This window comes from Microtus oregoni, unplaced genomic scaffold, assembly GCF_018167655.1.
Source record: "Microtus oregoni isolate MIOR12 unplaced genomic scaffold, Mior012 000030F_ref0000283, whole genome shotgun sequence".
NCBI classification, from domain to species: Eukaryota; Metazoa; Chordata; class Mammalia; order Rodentia; family Cricetidae; genus Microtus; species Microtus oregoni.
Genome location: NW_024543089.1, coordinates 2,261,560 through 2,277,805, shown reverse-complemented (window position 1 = coordinate 2,277,805; position 16,246 = coordinate 2,261,560). Strand labels below are relative to the sequence as shown.

At 38.7% G+C, this 16,246-nt stretch overlaps 1 protein-coding gene across 7 annotated transcripts in view; it reads right to left on the bottom strand.

Annotated features, from left to right (window-relative positions):
- Positions 1 to 16,246, bottom strand: part of Grik1 (glutamate ionotropic receptor kainate type subunit 1) — a 384,549-nt gene that overhangs the window by 116,328 nt on the left and 251,975 nt on the right. For all 7 annotated transcript variants that reach the window (XM_041678559.1, XM_041678562.1, XM_041678563.1 and 4 more), the window contains exon 4: positions 13,533 to 13,714. In XM_041678559.1, coding sequence (XP_041534493.1) covers positions 13,533 to 13,714 — 182 coding nt within the window. The remainder of the gene's footprint in view (positions 1 to 13,532; positions 13,715 to 16,246) is intronic.

Genomic DNA, 16,246 nt, shown 5'->3' with positions numbered 1-16,246 from the left:
CTATAATACTGAATCTTGGGTAGGAGAAGCAATTTTCAAAAAAAATGAGGAGACATCAAAATGCCAAATGTTTTAATTGTGGTAGAATAGGACATATGAAAAGGGATTGTAGACAAGGAATTCCTAGGAATAATATCTCCTCTGGGAATGGCAAGAATAGCAGGACTCAGCCTTCAGATGTATGTAGAAGGTGTAGCAAAGGCTGACATTGAGCCAATGAATGTAGATCAACAAAAGATAGATAATGCAACCTGATACCATTGGGAAAGTCATTGGTGGGCCTCTCACAGGCCCCCAAGTCAAAAGTGGTTTAGTCATTCCCAGTCACTGTGGAAAGCACGTCTCACTAGGAAAATTCAAAAATCCAGAGCCTTTTGTAAAAAACTCTACTGTTCCGAATGATGGAATAACCATGTAGGATAGATAAAAATTCCAATAGGAAACAGGAAGGTATATTCTGGCAGACTTCTATAAATGATCAAAGACCAAAGCTAAGAGTGCATATAATTGGCACAGTAATTGTTTATTTGATAGACACAGGTGTGTACGTGAGTATCATTACTCCAGAATCTTGGCATCCAAATTATACTCTTCAAGACACAGATGTTCAATTACTAGGAATTGTAACCTTATCTCAAGTGAAACAAAGCACAAGATGGGTTGAATACATAGGGCCAGAAGAACAAAGAGGAAGGCTGAGGCCGTATGTGGCTAATATTGCAATGAATTTATGGGGTTCTGATCTGCTGCAGCAATAGAATACCCAGATTAATATCCCTGCAGTCCCAGAAACTCAAAATTCTGGGAAGAATATTATAAACTACTATACACAGAGGTCACCAGCCATTCAGGCTATGCAAGAACACAAAGCAACTAGCAAAGGTTAGAGGTACCAATGACCCTACCTTTAAAATGGCTAACTGAGAAACCAGATGGGTTAAACCATAGCCATTAACAGAAGATAAACTGCAGGCTTTAGAACAGGTGGTATAGGAGCAACTAGATGCTCATCATATTGAAGAATCAACAAGCCCTTGGAATTTTCCTGTATTTGGTATTAAAAACAAATCTGGCAAGTGGAGAATGGTGACAGATCTAAGAGCTGTCAACAAGGAAATTCAAACTATGGGCCCTCTACAATCTGGAATTCCTCTGCTTTCTCTATTACCAAAAGGATGGCCTCTTAAAGTTATTGATTAAAAGATTGTTTCTTCACTATACCTTTACAAGAAAAACACAAAGAAAAATTTGCCTTGACATTGCCTATTTATAATAATTCTCAACCTACTAGGAGATACAAGTGGACCATCCTTCCACAGGGAATGTTGAATACCCACCCTATGCCAATTCTGTGTAAGTCAGCCATTGGAAATAATATATAAAAAATTTTCTAACTCTATAATTTACCATTATATGGATGACCTTTTGCTGTCTGATTCAACCATAGATACCTCAAAAAGAATGTTAGAAGGAATAAAGAAAGTTTTGCCAAAATGGGGATTACAAATTGCTCCTGAAAAAAAATATAGAGAGGAGATTCTGTCAGTTACCTAGGTTATAAAATAGGTTTACAGAAAATTAGAACACAAAAGGTACAAATTAGGAAAGATCGATTGTGGACCCTTAATGACTTTCAAAGATTGTTAGGAAACATTTTCAGTCTATGACCAGCTGTTAGGCTAGCACCTGATCTAATAGTTCATTTAAACAAAACCTTAGATGGTGACAAAGACTTAAATAGTCCCAGAGAATTAACAACTGAAGCTGAAAAGGAATGATGGTTATTGAAGAAAAATTACAGGAGGCACATGTGGATAAGGTAAATCCAAATCTTAATTGCATTCTAGTTATATTGCCTTCCAGAATTTCCCTCACAGGACTTTTAATGCAAAGGGGAGATATTATCTTATAATGGATCTTTTACCACATAAACCAAGTAAAAAAGTAAAACTTATATGGAAAAAGTTTCTGAATTAATTATAAAAGGGAAATTGAGACTTTATCAACTAGCAGGTATAGATCCAACAGAGATTATAGTCTTTTTTTACTTCTGATGAAATTAAAAAATTATTGGAAGACAACGAACCATGGCCAAAATCCTGTGCTAAATATTTAGGAGAGATTAATAGCAATTATCCCAAAAGCAATAGAATCAACCTTATAAAGTGTGGATCCTTCCCCACATTGTTTGGGACACACCAATCACTGGAGCCCGTACATTCTATACTCATGCAAATAAATCAGGAAAGGCAGGTTATAAATCAGAAGATTTCAGTAAGGTGGGACAAAGCCCTTATAATTCTGTTCAGAAGGCAGAATTATATGCTATTCTCATCGTACTAAGGGGTTTTAAAGAATCTCTTAATATAGTTACTGATCACAACATGCAGAAAGAGTTGTCTTGTTTATTGAAACTGCTGCATTTATACCTGATGATAATGAATTGACTTCATTATTCATACAGGTTCAAGATACAATCAGGAATAGGTTCTGTCCCAAATATATAACACACATCAGATCCCATACAGGTCTGCCAGGTCTTCTAGCACAAGGTAATGCAGAAATTGATCAATTATTGATTGTAAATGTGTTGAAGGCCTCAGAATTTCATAAGAAACATCATGTCAATAGTAAAGGTTTAAAGAAAGAATTTTCATTACATGGCAACAAGCTAAGGAGATTATAAAGAGATGTCCTACTTGCTCTTTCTATAACCAAACACTGCTACCTACCAGGGAATAACCCAAAGGGTACTTAAAGGAATTAAATCTGGCAAAGTGTTCCACTTTGCAGAATTTGGAAAATTAAAATATGTACACCATACCATTGACACTTATTCAGATTTTCAATGGGCAACTGCTTTGAGCACAGAAAAGGCTGATTCAGTAATTACACATTTGTTAGAAGTTATGGCCATCATTGGTATACTTGTGCAAATAAAGACAGATAATGATCAAACATATTTCTCTAAGAAAATGAAACAGTTTTGCTTATTATAATATAAAGCATATTACGCGATCCTATAGGTCTGGCAGTTATAGAAAGATCAAATCAAACTACAAACAAAAAGGGGTGGAAAATACTCCCTGAAATAGATTACATAATAGATTACATAAAGCTTTTTTGACCTAGAATTTTCTTAATGCTATTGAGAAAGGAACAACAGCAGCAGAGAAACATTGGATGATAGAAAAGTTTTCTGAATTAAATCAGCCAGTGTATTTCAAGGATGTGTTGACCTCACAGTAGAAGTTAGGAGATGTGCTATGTTGGGGAAGGAGTTTTTCTCTTGTTTCAACAGGAGAAGAAAAGTTATGGATACCATTGAAATTAATAAAGATTCAGTTTGAAAAAGAGAAATCTCTTGAGAAAGAGAAATGAAGGCTCATCCACAGAGGTGACAACCAATCAGATGGTAAGGAAACCTCATAAGGGTTGGGGCAGGGTTTTTGTTCCTGTCTTTGCAGGAAAATATTCATCTTCAAAAAGTCAAAAGACCCTGGACATCCATATACCTAAAGAGGAAAAGATAATTATCCAGATAGGATCACCAAACAAAGAGAATTATCACTTATGAAGACAAGTTATCTGAGGGTAAGAAGCTGAATACTAACTAAAATAATAATCATGACTCACTTAAAAATCAAAGCTGCCTATGGAGTTGGACATGACTCTGTCCTTCTCTAAATCTAAGCATGTTGTTAAAAAAAATTCAGAGTTTCTGTCTCATGTCAAGAGCTGTCTGGTATCAGACAGAAAGTAGAAAGAATTTAGGAAAAAAAATTTACTTTTCTTCATACCTATTTTTGTCTCTATCATACCTTTCATAGAATATATGTCTGTATGAATAATGTTTAAGTTTTCCACAATGAACTATGAATTTTCCTGCAGTAATCTTTGAAGTTTCCAGGAAGAAGATGGGGCCCCACAAAAACAACCCTACCTGGTTAATATGATATCATGATGCTGATAGCACTACTATAAGACCTGTTTGGGGTACCAGTTGTTCAAGATGGTTCCAAGTTGGTAGCTGAAGTGGTGCACTTTTTTTAACAACATTCTGGACAGAACTCCAAATAGAAACCTCAGGAAAATCCTACTGAATACTCAGAGTTTATTTGCAATTATACAAGACAATAATATTGAAACTTAACCACCATTTTACTTTCATAGGATTCCACAGAAAGAACATCATCCCCATGACAGCTGGATGTAATTCCAGAGGACAATGTCCTGACTCCTAAAAAAGTTTGTCCTCAGGGCTAGGGACATCATTTAGGGGCTGATTATAACTGTTATAGGGTTGGGGACTGGGGGATATTATGTAGGCTCAGGAACTCTTTGAAAATAAAAAGGGGGAAATTGGATGGGATAATAGGTTAGTGAGAGCTCACTCACACTAATAATAATAGTGAGTATTAGAGTGAATACTTATGGCCTATTATTTATAGGTAATTTACATTGGTATAGATTCTTGTATATTGATACAAACTTAAATTATATTGAATATGTTCCTATTTTCATCTGCAATATTTGTATACTTGGGGAAAGTTATTTTCTTATACTGTATGCATGCATGCTTCTACCTCTGCTTAAGACATTTTGTATATTGATACAATTTTAGGATATATTTATCATATTGCTATATACATTTCTACCTCTGGTCAATATACGTATACATTGTTTACATTTTGAGGTCACTGTCCTCATTTGTTGCACATTTGTTTAAAGATTGTTTAATATTCTAATATGGAATCTTAGTCTTTAAGTTTTATAAGTCAATAGTTATCCATGTTTGCCTTCTTATAGTTAGACTAATCAGGTTCTTTAGAAACACAGAGATTGTATTCTACATAGATGGGTAATCTTCAACCCCTTCAAAGAGCTGTCGAATATGGCATTTAAATAACTTAGGGTTTTGTTGCCATGAGAAATGATTGCTCCTGGCACCACCAATCTATTCCCAAGAGAATGTTAAACACCGAGGACACTCCACTTGGAGCTTGTTTTCTTCTTGGCAATACTGGCCTTTGGGCAAGGAATTGTCCATGTATCGACCACTGACAAAATTTCTGACGTCTGAACAGGACAAGCAGAATACAAGAAAATATACTGTCAAATCTTGCCAAGACAGGGTAAGATGGTTTTGAAAATTTTCCTGCCTACGAAAATGGTCTGTCAGTTACTCTAGGCCTTAGCCAAATTTGGTTGCTCCAACGTTGCAAATAAGACTTTGGGTGATTGCCAGGTTAGCTGGTTGTCTCTGTCATTTGTTGCACATTTGGGAAGTTGCTTGTTTGCACTTCTTGCTTACTCAAGTAATATTATTTCCCTTCTCAGGTCTTCAATGGGGTTGAAGACTAGATAGTTGTAGTTACTTTCCTTTCATTACTTGGCCAAATTATTTATAATACAAGACTTAAACCCTCTATTATACTCAATTCTGAGCTAGTGTGGGATTTCTTTTTAGAATTTTTTTTCATGGCATAGCAACATGATTTTTCCCCTTATATAGTCTTGATGTTCATTTGAAAATTGGAGACTTGTTATGTACCCGACAGGGATGACATCTCCACAACTCTATAGAAAACTAAAGTTCACTATTCCTCCTGAAGTCTTAAGATATGGCCCAATATACACAACTATAATTCTTTACATAATTTTTTTTTCTAAAATAGATCTACCTCAAAACCCAGGATACATTATTATCTTTTGTTAAAGCCAAATTTTGATGGGGCTGGAATGAAGCATTGGCATATTTCTGAGGAGTATACATAGAAATACATTTCTAGCATTTTATTGTTTGCTACTTGAAGTTCAAACCTATTTCAGTCTTCTAAGTATACGTTTTCGAGGATTTGTAGAATCTTCAAGTGGGCATTCTGAATAATATGAACATGGTTTATTGGAGCACATTTCCAGTGAATTGTTGGCTATTCACAACAATTAATTGTTGTATGATTTAGATAGAACATTTATATCTGTGAACTGCTCCTTACAACTAAAACTAACTATATGCTTAGGGGCTCTAAATATACTTTAATATCAGCCTGAGGGAAGCATAATTATAATGAGAACATATTGCCAAAATAATTGTATAATATACTACAAATTATCTTCCAGTTAGTGTAAATTGAGATACATCATGATTATGTCGTAAGGATTTATCCACAGTAATGAACTGACCAATTAGCTGGCTCAAAGACCATCAAAGGACTTGAAGAACTTAAAAGATAATGTATTGCTTAATTAAGTCCTCATTTCTTAGATAGCCTACTAAGTACAAAGGCAGTGTACAAATTCCTTACATTTTAACCCTGGTGAAAGAATCTTTGAGCATGGGAAAATATGGACGCTCTAAGCTGAAGACACACATAGCCAGCTTGGAATCCAATAAGCCTATTCGTAGGTGAGGTGATGAAGCCGGAGCCAAGCTAGTAGATTTTTCTCCCTGGGGTGTAGATAAATGACCACTAACAACTCAGGCAAGGAGGGCATCAGGCCCTGGCCTGAAGTTCCAGCTCTGCCATATCTGTTACTTGTAGCGTGCAGATATTTTAAGCTGATAAAAATAATTCATTTTAGCCAAATGGATAGCATGTGCAGGCAAATAGGAAATGCCAGACGAATAAATGTTATTTATTAATTTATTTGGGGAAAGAGCCAAATACTTCCAACTAGATAACCAAGCTTCTGCTCATTGTCCTACTGTTTCTACTTACAGTCCCTTATTAGTTTACAAAGTGACTTCATGGTTTTAGACCAGGTTGTAGTCATTAAGTGGATATGTTTTTGTGACCTTGTTTTCCATGCCTCCGTTTGACCTCAGAGGGCAGGCAGAGGTTTACTGCTGTGTTGCTGTTGCTTGTACCTTGCCATCTTTAATTTTCAAAACTACTGAAATATAGAATGACTTTTTCTACTATCTCAACCATGTTCTATCCTTGTCCATGGGATTATATTCATTGGTATGTATGTATGTATATGTGTGTGTGTGTGTGTATGTATGTATGTATAAACCTTCTATAAAGATAGAAACCATTAGGTATCTGAGAATAAAATGAAACAACTTTCTGTAAGAAGTAGAGGCTAACAGAACATGTACTCTAGATTTAATAACTGTACTAATCAGTTGGTATCTCATATGCAACAAAAACAATCCAAATCTTTAGTTTGTTTAAATTCTTAGATAAGTTTCAAACCCCATTTTGCTACTTGCTGGCTATGTGATGTTATCCAAGATGCATAATCTCTCTGAACAATCATTTTCTTGTACAGAGATTATTTTGGGGGAAAGGGATGTTCTCATAGCAATGAAATAAATGCTACACCAAGTATCTTCAGCACAGAGCCTTGCATACAACAGGCGTTAGACAACAGTAGTCCTTAGGGTATCTGGTCTAACCTCTATGTCTGTTATTAGAAACGACAGACTAAGATGCCCGTTAGAAGGCACTGGTTTGTACCTCTCAGCATTGTGTGGCTGTGCTCAGTGGTGGTTTTTGTCCTGAGAGACAAAGGGTGATTGTATGAACCTTGTCTAATCACCTCTGTTTGCCCTCATCACAGCTTGTGGGCACAACACATCAAGGCAAAAATCAATGCACAGAATTATTTGATTAATCAACATTGCCATCGTACTTCTTAGCAAAGAAGCTAAGCATTTAAAAAAAAACATTTTCATTGTGACCTTGTTTTTATGCTAATTGAATGAGAACAGAAAGAAAGGGGAACATGCAAGAGTATAAACATGTTGATAGGAAAGAATGCAATATAATTTTATGAAATATTTTCATTCAAAATGTGTTATTGCTCAATTCTAGCTCTCTGCCTCTCTACTGCCACAAGCATTGTGGGGAAGAGACTACCCCTCTGAAGCGCATACTCATGTAATGAGGGAGTAGGTTTCCCAGTTGGAAAAAGAGGCTCAAGATCACCCTGGACTATTTTCCAGCTCAGGAAGTTGGCTGAGCCCCACTGCTGCTTTCCTAAGGGATGGAGCTCCTACAGAGGCTTCCATCCCCTCTATAAGCCACTATGCCAGAACGGGGTTTATAAAAGTTTAAAGCGAATTTGACCCTGTCCAAACTGCCAAACTGATTTTTCTGTAGTGGAGTCATAGGTTCACAGACATTTTTATTTTTTACTGCTGTAAGATCTCAGGATGGGATGAAGCTTGACTTTTGAGGAAACTGAAGCCTTGAGGAGTGCCGGGCCCAAATCTTCCTTGGCCGAGCTGGAAGCTCACCATTCTTGGCATACAATGTACCTTCCTCCTCCTGTGCCAAAGGTTAAGCTTAATTAAGTATGCTAACTAAGCATTCTGTGAGTGAGCTATCTCCCGTACAGGATTGCTGTGCTGTGGGTGGGTAGCAGGTAGATTGCTTTGGCGATCATGTATTGAAAGACTCTAATACAGTTGCGGATTCATTCATTTTTTTATTCAATCATTGCACGATACACTCACTATGTGATATAACATAGCAAGTGCTGGGGATGTAAGTAAACATAGAAAACGCCCTGTCCCTCTGGGGCTTACTGCCTAATAGGGAAAACAGACTAATCAGGTCACTGTGTATTCAGGCTCCATATCTCTCCTTGGTGTGTAGATTACTGGAGGCTACAATCTTGTAAGAAGTCTAGAATGAGGCAGGTTCAAGTCCCTGCAGGACTTAATGTTTTATATTAAAAATTACTCAGTTCATAGAAGAAGAAATTATGATCTCTGAGCATCAGTTTTCAACAGAAATAGAAGAAGGCTACTAATCCTGCTGGAGTGATGGGCCATTAAATCCCAGCCTGCAGTCAGGCTCCGCTTGAGAGGTCAACACATAATGTCTTCCTACCTTTCTCTTCATCACAGAAACCCATTACCTGTCAGGCATTTCCTCAAAGAGTGACTCCATGAGAAAAGGTGTATATGTGTGATAGTCGCTGGAAAAAAAGAAAGACTTTGGGGTATTAGAGAAAGGAAGGGACACAGCGGATAGGATATCAGGATGTTCTCTGGAAAGTGATGCATGAATGAGGTGGGGGTGGTGGCTTTGACCTGTGACCTGGTCCTTGTGACCCCTCAGCTGTTTGGGGGAAACTGGAACTGCAGACATTTGCAAAGGCAGTATGTTCATGAGAAAGCTGCACTCTTCTCTAGTCTAATCAAGTCTTGACATTTGAATTTCGAACTAATTCTAGGGAAATAACGTCCCAGATTCTCATCATATAGCACTTGTTCAATATGAATAGGGATAATCACTCTGCCAAGTGATTAGCATGCTCAATAATAACTATAGACGCTTCTCCACTTTTTTAACTTTCAGATAAATGTCAAATACCTTCCTTAAGGTGCATTTACTTTTATTTTTCTCTTAAGAAGCATTTACAGGAGAGAAAATGTAATGATGGTGCAGGGAAGAGCCAGGCACTGATGGGAAGGAACGGGAAGGGGATGCCAGACTGACCTGGAAGAGTGTTCTCAGTAGCAATTTTTTATACACAGAAAAGAAAGTTATTAATACCAACCACATAGAAAGAACAGAAGCAAGTGAATGTGATTTTCCTAGATATTTCTGGCAGCCTGCTTCTGGCAGTTCATTGCAAAAATCATGGTAACATGATTTCATAGCCTTTGACATCTGGCTGCCTGCACAGACCATGTGGCAGCCTGGCTTGACAGAGTCCAGTTGTATGGGCCATTTTACCTAGCAGAGCTCCAGTTTCTTCTATTCCTAAGTAAGGGTGCCAAATTCACCTCAGAATGCATGGCATGGGAGTGTAAGAAGCCAGGCATCCCAGTTATCATCTAGCAAAGTCCTCCATCAAGGACATGAGCCTCCTTCATTTTCTTTTCCTTTAGTGAATTGTAACCAGAATCAGCTTTAGATGGCTGAAATCTCCACTCCCTGAGAGAACTCCTTAGATAGCTATAGTCAAAGTACATGTCTTGCTTTTTATAGGTCATTGCCCAAAGTTAATAGAGTCACTTAAAGAGAATCACGCAGAGGACTTGGGTTTATTTTAACATGAATAGTAAACTCTGAGTATTCAATACAATAGGCTCCAGCTGATCAGTGCATCCCTACAAGGCCAGCTTAGGTCCTCTGCAGCCAACTCAAAAGGAGTAACTGCATTTGCAAAAATCATACAATGGAAGCTTTGTGACAGGTTCTTTCCTGAAAACTACTTGCTTATCATTATTTTTTTTTGTTTTTTTGTTTTTTGTTTTTTTTGAGACAGGGTTTCTCTGTGGCTTTGGAGCCTGTCCTGGAACTAGCTCTGTAGACCAAGCTGGTCTCGAACTCACAGAGATCCACCTGCCTCTGCCTCCCGAGTGCTGGGATTAAAGGCGTGCGCCACCATCGCCCGGCTCCTTGCTTGTCATTATTAAAAATGATATCAGACTTGTTATCCCCAAGGCTAAGGGGTCATTGCGTAAGAGGAAACAAAATGTTTGTGGAGTCAGAGGGAGCAGAGTTCTCCATTGAGGAAGTATTTTTCAGATGTGCCAATGTATAAACTAATAGTGGCTGAGCATACATGCAAAAGGTTGCACACGATCAAGCTAGCCAAAAGTCACAGCATGGATGGGAAGGACCTAATGAAGTTGCATCCCTAGCTATTGGCAATTGATGGCTTCTGGGGAAGGGAGATCCAGGTTTCTTCAGTAATGTGTGCCCTGAGAGGTTACCCATGCTCCTGGAGAGGGTCCCATTCCATTGCTCATACAGGCATCAGGAATTCAACTCAGTGGGTCTAAGAAAAAAAAAATTGGCTGTGGGTCTTTTGCATCTGCTCCCATTAGTTGCTGGATGAAGCCTCTCTGAAGATGATTATACTAGGCTCCAGTCTCTGAGTATAGCAGAGTGTCTTTAGAAATCATTTTTTTGACTCCCCCCCCCCAATGTGTTTGGTTCTATCCTAGGTCTCTGGGCATATCCAGTATCAGGCAGTATCAGGCATGGATCTCAAGCTGGATCAGTCATTGGTTGGCCACTCCCACAAGTTCTGTGACACCTTTACCCTAGCACATCTTGCAGGCAGGACAAATGTAGGTCGAAGGTTTTATGACTGGGTTGGTGTCTCAGTCTCTCCACTGAAAGCCACATCTGGTTACTAAAGATGGCTGGAGCAGACTCCATATCCCAATTACTAGGAGTCTTAACTAAGGTCCTCCTAGTAGATTCCTGGGAGTTTCTACTATACTGGAGTTCCACCTTAACCCAAAATGTGGGGAATCCTATGGAAGAGGGGAAAGAAGGGTTGTAGGAGCCAGAAATGTCAAGGATAACACAATAAAACTTACAGAATCAATTAACTATGACTCATAAAGTCTCACAGAAACTGAAGTGACAAACATGGACCTTATTTGTGTCTGAGCTAGGTTTTCTGCATATATTTATGGTTGTGTAGCTTGTTGTTCTTGTGGGACTCCCAATAATGTGTGTGTGGGTTGTCTCTGAGTCATTTGCTTGCACTTGGGACCCATTTCCTCCTACTGGGTTGCCTCATCCAGCCTTAATATGTATTGTATCTTGTTAGGCCCTGATCAGTCAATATCTATGGGAGGCCTGCCCTTTTCTAAAGGAAAAATAGGGAGGAAAGAATCTGGGGGAAGGGAAGGTTGGTGAGGGAAGGACTGGGAGGAGAAGAGGGAGTGGAATCTGTGGTCAGGATATATGAGAGAAGAATAAATTTGAAAACAGTAGCTGAGTAGCTTCTTGCAACTTCCACCAAACTTCCCTGGCAATCTTAGCACTAAAATGATCAGGAAAGGTAAACACAGTTTGCAAACCTAAGATGAAGGTGAAAGAAGCTTTTGCACCAATAGTCAGAAGAAAGGAGAGACAATCCTTCTTCCCACTCCCATTCCCAGGCCTTCATCACTACCAGACAGCTTTTCTGGAGTGCTTCTCTTATAGGTTTGATTTTTATTTCGATTGTTTTTGAAAGATATAATCCATAAACCGCTAGAAATATCACTTCTAAGAAAGGATCATTATGCTTACATTTATCAATAAAGAAGGAAAAGTCTTACAGCCAGGACACACGACAGTCTTCTCTTGCTTATCTCAGGTCTGTCGTTTGGGGAAGATGTAGCTAGTTGTGTGAGTCAGTACACATACATGTCATTAGAAAGTCATTCTCTTGAAGGTAACACGTCTCCACTCTCTGCCATAAGGGCCTCCTGGGAAAGGCTTACTTCTTTGCATTTTGAGAGTTACACATAAAATCTGAGTGATTTTTTTCAAGTTCTGATCTACACCTCATTGTGTACTTTAATCAGTTGTGGTAAGCTGTGTAAATGGAGCCTTACGATAAGGCAGTTCTCAGTAGAATCTTTTAGTACAATCATTCAATGGGTAATACAGACAAATGATTGGCCTTTCTTAGTATGTCTTTCTGGTGCAGTCACAGCTCTAATTTTTAACTCAGTGTCTGTAGAAGTGCTCCACAAGTATGGTCATAGAACTATGGAGCCCCAGGATACTTGACTGTACCAGAAGACGACATCCTAGTGGTTCAAGAATCACCATGCTCATTTATCGGGAGCTGCTGGTGCACTCATAAAATTGTCATCCATTAACAACCTCTGGTGTTTTTAACCATGGTGCACAATTTATATAGTGTGCATTATTTTAAAATATCGATAAGGACATTGGCTATGTGACAAATCTATTTAAGTGTAAAAGTTGCATATAGTTTTTTCCCTGATATTCCTCCAGCTGTTCTTTCATTTTTTTTCTGATCATATTTGAAACTAGTATTTCTAGATGCACATATATACTTTCTAGATGTAGTTCTAGTCCAAATCTGCAATCTTTAGTATAGTACTCTAGTGCCCAAAGTATGACAGCCCCAGCGCATATAGCTGTTGCCACAAGTCCCTGGGAACTAGAATCACTCTGCAGGAAGGACTGGGAATCAGTGCTTTACCTTTTAAAGATTCTGAATTTCCTTTTGTGGGTGCTAGACCGAAGCCCTCAACAACTCAATTATCATTGTTTTATTATTATTATAAACATGACTGACACCTTTCATCTGTGAAAAATTTTTAATTGCCTCTTTCCACCCACATCCTCTGGAGATGAAGGCAAAGAAGCTAGCTGTCCATAACGAGAGAAGTATCTTTTTTGGGCTGAGATTGTGCCACCCCCTTATTGTGCTTGCAATCCTGCAGCATAGGCCACAGAGGCCTTGCCAAGTAAGTTAGGCATTGCACAAATAAGATGTGTCCTGATCTTCTCAGAAGGTGTAAAGAACACAGATATTTGCATCACCTAGAGAATTTATTATCTCTTCCCATCTACTAGCAGGGTATACTTACCACATAGCACATGCAGAGTAGTACACACACATCACAATTGGATCTGAACTAACCTTACCCTTGGCTCATTAAAAGGGGTCTGAAAATTAGTCTTTGTCTCATCCTATACTGTGTGGCTATACCAAGCATAAACAAGTAAAAACCAAAGCCCAATGCTATATATTTTGAAATTTTTTTCTCCCATCTTTTGCCCCTTCCACACACCTCTTACCTGCTTAAGAATTTCAGCAGCCGTCTCGTGTGAACAGTCAAATATCACATAAAACTCTTTGCCTTTCTTCATCTCCTTGAGCAGAGGTTTGGCATCTTTATTCCCAGAGGGCAGCTGGCGGATTTTGATTTTAATGTTGTATCTGGAGGGAGCTTTGATGAGCTCTTGCAGGCGAATTAGACCTGGAAAATAGCATCCAATCATGCACAGAGATAGATCTGTGTTGTTTATTGCCATTTACAGTCAAAGCAGAACATTCCCAAAATGTATCAAGCAGCCACCAACCTAAAGGTTACACTATTGACTTCCTATTTGTCATCGCTCCTTGTCTGGTAGTTTGCAGTGATATTTTCCATTTGTGGGGCTGTGGCTTGGAAGCACAATTTTCCCAAGTGCATTTTTAGTTTATTTAGCATGCAATTGTCCTTTTAGCCACTCAGCCAACACTCCAAGTCTTTAACATATCGAGTCTGTGACTATGCAATTTCAACAAACAAAACCTTGCTCAAAGTTTCTAGAGGTACTCAATGAAACAGCACCTGTTACCCTTTTTGGAACATGTTTTCAAAAATCTGTTCTTATGAATATGTGTGTGAGTGTGCATGCATGTGTGTGTGTACCTGGACCAGCAGAGGCCAGAAGAGGGCATCAGATCCCCTGGATCTAGAGTAACTGAAGTTGTGGGCTGACTGAAGTGAATGCTGGGAGCTGAATTCTGGTCCTCTGCAAGAGCAGGGAGTTAAGTGATGAGCCACCTTTCCAGTATGAACTCCTGGTATCTTTTAAAATCTCAATGATTGCAAAGATTTCTTGGGGTTGCTAACTAATGAAAACTTATCTAATATTTATTTGCAGCATGTCGTTTCCCAGCTAGTCAGCTTGTTTTGTGTAATCTTATAATCAGACTATTTATAAATGACTCATTATAACTCTTGCTAATACTTTAGAGTGATATGTTGGTTATGTCCTTTTTTGATGAAAATGTACTATAGGATTTGGGGTGAGTAGGATGGTCGAAGCAGAAATGTCATTTAAAATATAACTGCCGGTGTCTGTAGCAAAGTGTATGCAGCGGACTAAATTGATGGAATATTTGCTTTGCCACAGGTCTGGATTCACCCGAGTTGCACTTTTCCCTAATGGAAGTCCATTGCTGGGCAAGGTGTACCCCTGTGGAAAAGCTCCATCTCAGGTCACTGATGTTAACTGGTGTTCGCTAGACTGCAGGATGCTGCCCCCTCCTCTCTCAAGGACTCCAATCACATGGGGAAACCTACTTGAAAAGAAAGTCTGCAGTTCAGTGCCTTCGGGATTTGTTAGCTAGAAGTAATCAACAGAGAATATTAAACTTTATGAGTGTTCAGATGGAAATTGTATGGAAATTGTGCTGTGCCTGGTTCAGGACGGCACATGGTTTCCAGCCCCTTCCAGACGTGAGACCTTTGCTTCTTTCTCTGCTATATTTTATTGCTCTCCCCCAGTGGTCCCATTTGTTTCAGCTTCCATTGGAAAGACTTCTCCAACACAGGAGACGGGTTTGATTCTGAAGTGTGGCCGGTTTTTCAAGACACTAGTTTTAGAGTTAAACTGAGTAGAGACGAGGGATACTGTTGCACAACCATGTTAAGAGTTAGCATATTTTCCACCCACCCCTTTCTTCTTTTCATAAAATCAAAATTAGAACAGCAGACTTCTTGGGCTCTCACTCCTTTTCAAATCAGTCAAGAACTAAAACTGAAACACTCCTTTTTTTTTTAACCTACTAAGTTTCTTTTTCTGAACCACCACCAAGTGCTAAGAATGAAGTTGGGGGTGGAATGATGAATATATATATATATATATATTCATATATATATTCATATATATATATTGTATGTGTGTTATTTTATTAGCTAAACCTCATAATAGCACTATGAAGCAATTTATCATGTTTATTATTTCAGATACAGAAACCAGGGCCCAGAGCAATTAAATAACTTACTTGGGGCTACAGGGATAGCTGGCAGGATCCATAGCTTAAGATTATCTGTGAGTCTAATGCTCTATCTTTCTGTGTCCCCACCCTGCCTTATAAATACAGGCCATTGGTCCTGAGGGAGCATGGAAGCTTCAAATGGTTTGATGAGAAGGAAAAAACAGAACCAGAGACAGATTTTCCTCTCTTCCTTTGTTCAGGCTTCATGTTCTGCTATCACATATTTTTTTTTTCTTTTTTAGCTTGAGCATGACCACCTAGGAGAGCTCAATGTATCCTTTAGACAAAATGGAGAAAACATTTTAAAACTACATTTCATATGCTGCAAAGAGCTGCCCCTTTTTCTTTGTTGAATGGAATGTCAACCTCAAAGCACATCTTCCTAGCCAGGACCCTGTTGGCATTTAAAGTTGCCAGACTCCAGTTCCCAATTCATTCATTCACATTCAAGAGGATGTGTTTCCTGGGTGCTCATGAGATCCTAAACCTGAGCTGAACTCTGCAAGGCCTTTAAAGCTTGGAAGAGGTTTTCATGCTGAAAAGTGTCCCTGCGTGGATGGAGTATCATTGCCACTTGATTTCAGTCATAGGAAGCTGGCTGGGCCTACTAAAGGCTGGAGTAACTGGAGGGGACCGTCATATAGCAGGTTCAGGGCTTAAAGTCAAGTCTGCCTCCTGATTCCCAAGTGGAGTTTTTTCTCCTTAATCAGTGACCCTGCCCGGTTCTTGTATTTTGGAA